The sequence below is a fragment of the Arachis hypogaea genome, chromosome 18 (assembly GCF_003086295.3).
Source record: "Arachis hypogaea cultivar Tifrunner chromosome 18, arahy.Tifrunner.gnm2.J5K5, whole genome shotgun sequence".
Taxonomy (NCBI): Eukaryota; Viridiplantae; Streptophyta; class Magnoliopsida; order Fabales; family Fabaceae; genus Arachis; species Arachis hypogaea.
Genome location: NC_092053.1, coordinates 123,537,407 through 123,540,738, shown reverse-complemented (window position 1 = coordinate 123,540,738; position 3,332 = coordinate 123,537,407). Strand labels below are relative to the sequence as shown.

Genomic DNA, 3,332 nt, shown 5'->3' with positions numbered 1-3,332 from the left:
TGTTTTTACTAAATTGATGGCGACGCGGACGCGTGACACATGTCAATCGACGAGTACGCATGACCTACGCGTACGCGTGAGTGGAAAATCTGTCAAGCAACGCGTACGCGTAACACACGCGTACGCGTGACAAGCATTTTCTGTTGGGTCTGACAGAAGAATGTAGACAGAGGAACTGATCCATCCAACTTGTAAGAACGTCAGAAACTTAAAAGTATTTTTCAATAATTAGGAACGAAAATGTCCAAAAAAAAAAAGATGAAAGACCTATTCGTCTTTTGCTCTAAAAAGTGATAGCTGGCCATCTTAATGTCCACCCTGCATGTCTGTAAAAATATCTAATTGATCTTTATTTATAAATAACTTTTATTCAATTCCATGCATCCTTAATCGGCATCTTAAGATGGAGCACATATTAAAAAACTTGACAAAATTCTACGGAGATTGATCATAGATACAAAAGCCAGCGTTTAGAACAGTGAAACCTCCATCCACCACAAGATTATGACCGCTAACAAACTTGGAGGCGTCACTTCCCAAATAGAGTGCAGCTTCAGCCACATCATGCGGCATCAGATTGGTACCTTTGAGGTTGTTATAAACATCAAGATCGCCCTTATCATCAAACTTGAAGAAGTCCCTCGCCAAAGGAGTGCTGGCAACTATGTACGGTGACACGCAATTCACTCTTATACCTGTTGTATTATGATTGAGCCAACCGCCCGGCACAACTAGTATTAGGATAACTATAATATAAACTAAAAATTCTTACTAAAAATTCTTACGCGTTGTGAAAAATTAATTATAATATAAGTCAATTTAAAGTTAATTTTTTTATTTTTAATTTTAAAATTTTAAAAATTAAAATAATAATAAAAATTTATAACAAACTTATTTTTTAATTAGTTAATTATATTTTTAATTAATTTTTTAATAAAATTCGTTAGTTAAATATGTTAAATTATTTAATAATTTATTATTATTATTTTTAAATAAAAATAAATGTATGTTATATTGTTTTATATTAAATAAAAATTTATTAAAATTTAAATTATTCAATTTAACATTTCTTAGGACCAATTTAAGTATTTCTCATTACTTTTATAACACAAGAATTTTTCATAAAATTACATAGTTTAAACGGTAGCTTATATAACATATGTTTCAGATACAGTAAGATACCTAATGGTCCAAACTCAACTGCAGTGCTCTTGGTGAAGCCCACAACAGCATGCTTTGAACTTGTGTAAGCATGTGACGCAACTCCACCTGAGATACCACAAATGCTGGCAGTGTTGATTATGCTTCCGCTTCTGGCCGGGATCATGACCCTTGCAGCGTGCTTGGTCCCGAGAAAGGGACCAATCACGTTGACACTGAGCACTTGTTCGAACTCGTGTTTCTGGTTTTCCAGGATGTTGGTCTTGTTGACGCCGGTTATGCCGGCGTTGTTGAACATGACGTCTAGTTTGCCGTACTTGGAAACCGCCGTGTTCACGGCGTTTTGAATGTGTTGTTCGTTCGTCACGTCGCAATGGACATAGCAAGATTCGTTTTCCAATTCTTTGCAAACAGAGTGTCCCAAATCGTCTAGGATATCGGCGATCACCACTTTAGCTCCGTTCTTGGCGAAGAGCCTTGCCGTGGCTTCGCCGATTCCGCTGGCTCCGCCGGTGATCAGGGCCACCTTCCCCTCAAGCCTGTTAATAAATTAATCATTTCAACACAGATACATGCCATTTCAGATGTGCTGAATAATATACATATTAATTAGCTAGCTATGGACACCCCATTTATTAATTTATTAAAATAAAAAATCATCGCTGAAAAAGGTTAAGTCAATTGGAAGTTGGAACGTTAATTACCTTCTCATGGCAGATGAGACCAAAGAGGGAGTAGCCATCGTTTCTGGATGGCAAACTTGCAAAGGATAGGTTGTTATAACAATTATTATTTACTCGTAAAGTGGCTCTTCAACTTGCCAATAGCTTACAAAAGCAGAGTACAATAAATAAATGAAGTTTCTGTAGCCACGATGATTATACAATTATTTTTAAAACTAAAATAATATTTTAGTAATAACTTTTAGGTAGAAATTTAGGTACAGTCGACTTCACGTGAAGTTGGTAATTGAGAGTCGTTAAATAATTTGACTGATTTGACTAAATTTTCATCTAAAAACTCTTAACTATTAACTTCATGTGAAGTTGACTACACCTGAATTTTCATCTAATTTTTATCTTTTTTTAAATTATAAAATATTATAACATAATAAAAAATATTACTTTAATTTTAATGATATTTTTTAAAGTATAACAACTACTATAATATAAATATCCTAATATATATATATAAAATCTTTATTTTGAATGACATGACATTTATAGATTCTATTTCCCCATTTTTGTGGCACTAATCTAGACCATCTCCTCTGAGATAAATCATATTGATAATGACTCTTTAACAACCAATTTGTCCATTGATTCCTTTTCAATCAAGTTTGAATTTGTTCGTTTGGAATTGGGACTCTTCTACTGCATTTTACTTTTTTTTTTTTCTTCCATTCCATCGCTCAACGGATAAAAGTTACTCTATGAATAACAGGCTGATCTTCCCCAAGAGCTCACATCGACGGGAAGGTTTGGCACCTCGATGTCGGCTCTTCGCCACGTGTAGGTGCACTATTACGCGGTAGTGATTCTAACTTTCCATGAATTTCCCATTTTTGACTTAACGACGGAACTTTGCTTATTTCTTTTTTTGAGGATCGGCGAATCAAATAATATTTTTGTTCCAATTTTTTTCTCTTCTTCTCCCACCCCCTCAGTCACTACGAACGCCCCCGATCAGTGCAATGGGATGTGTCTATTTATCTATCTCTTGACTCGAAATGGGAGCAGGTTTGAAAAAGGATCTTAGAGTGTCTAGGGTGGGGTCATTTGCAGTCCCCCGCCTTACCGCTCTGCCCTTGGGAGGGGAACAACAACTGGAAACGGCTGCTAATACCCCGTAGGCTGAGGAGCAAAAGGAGGAATCCACTCGAGGAAGGGCTCGCGTCTGATTAGCTAGTTGGTGAGGCAATAGCTTACCAAGGCGATGATCAGTAGCTGGTCCGAGAGGACGAACATCTCCCGATTGGGTCTCAACTATTGGCAAAGCAGTCATACTTCCTTCACCTAACTGAGAACTTGATTTAGCGGCTCTTTCCAAAAGACGTGAATGCAAATAAAAAACATCTCCCGGATAAGCTTCGCAACCTGACGGTCGTCTTAATAGAAGAGACATTTGGCGATAAGCCTGGACTTGTTTAGAGGGATCGTCATTCATATATA

At 36.6% G+C, this 3,332-nt stretch overlaps 1 protein-coding gene across 1 annotated transcript; it reads right to left on the bottom strand.

The window, feature by feature from the left end:
- Positions 1-325: 325 nt before the first annotated feature.
- LOC112772338 (borneol dehydrogenase, mitochondrial) lies at positions 326-2,018 on the bottom strand. Its single transcript, XM_025817265.2, has 3 exons — positions 1,866-2,018; positions 1,183-1,700; positions 326-695 (listed from the first exon to the last, which is right to left on the bottom strand). Exons 1-3 carry the CDS (start codon positions 1,901-1,903, stop codon positions 436-438), a joined length of 816 nt encoding a protein of 271 aa, XP_025673050.1. The 5' UTR covers positions 1,904-2,018; the 3' UTR covers positions 326-435.
- Positions 2,019-3,332: the final 1,314 nt, after the last annotated feature.

Bases quoted from the DNA above. Each gene is read 5' to 3' on its own strand.
- LOC112772338 (XM_025817265.2), bottom strand. From the start codon at position 1,903: ATGGCTACTCCCTCTTTGGTCTCATCTGCCATGAGAAG. The intron at 1,701-1,865 runs GTAATTAACGTT...ATTTATTAACAG, and splicing joins GTCTCATCTGCCATGAGAAG to GCTTGAGGGGAAGGTGGCCC. The intron at 696-1,182 runs GTATCTTACTGT...ATAATACAACAG, and splicing joins AGTTGAGTTTGGACCATTAG to GTATAAGAGTGAATTGCGTG.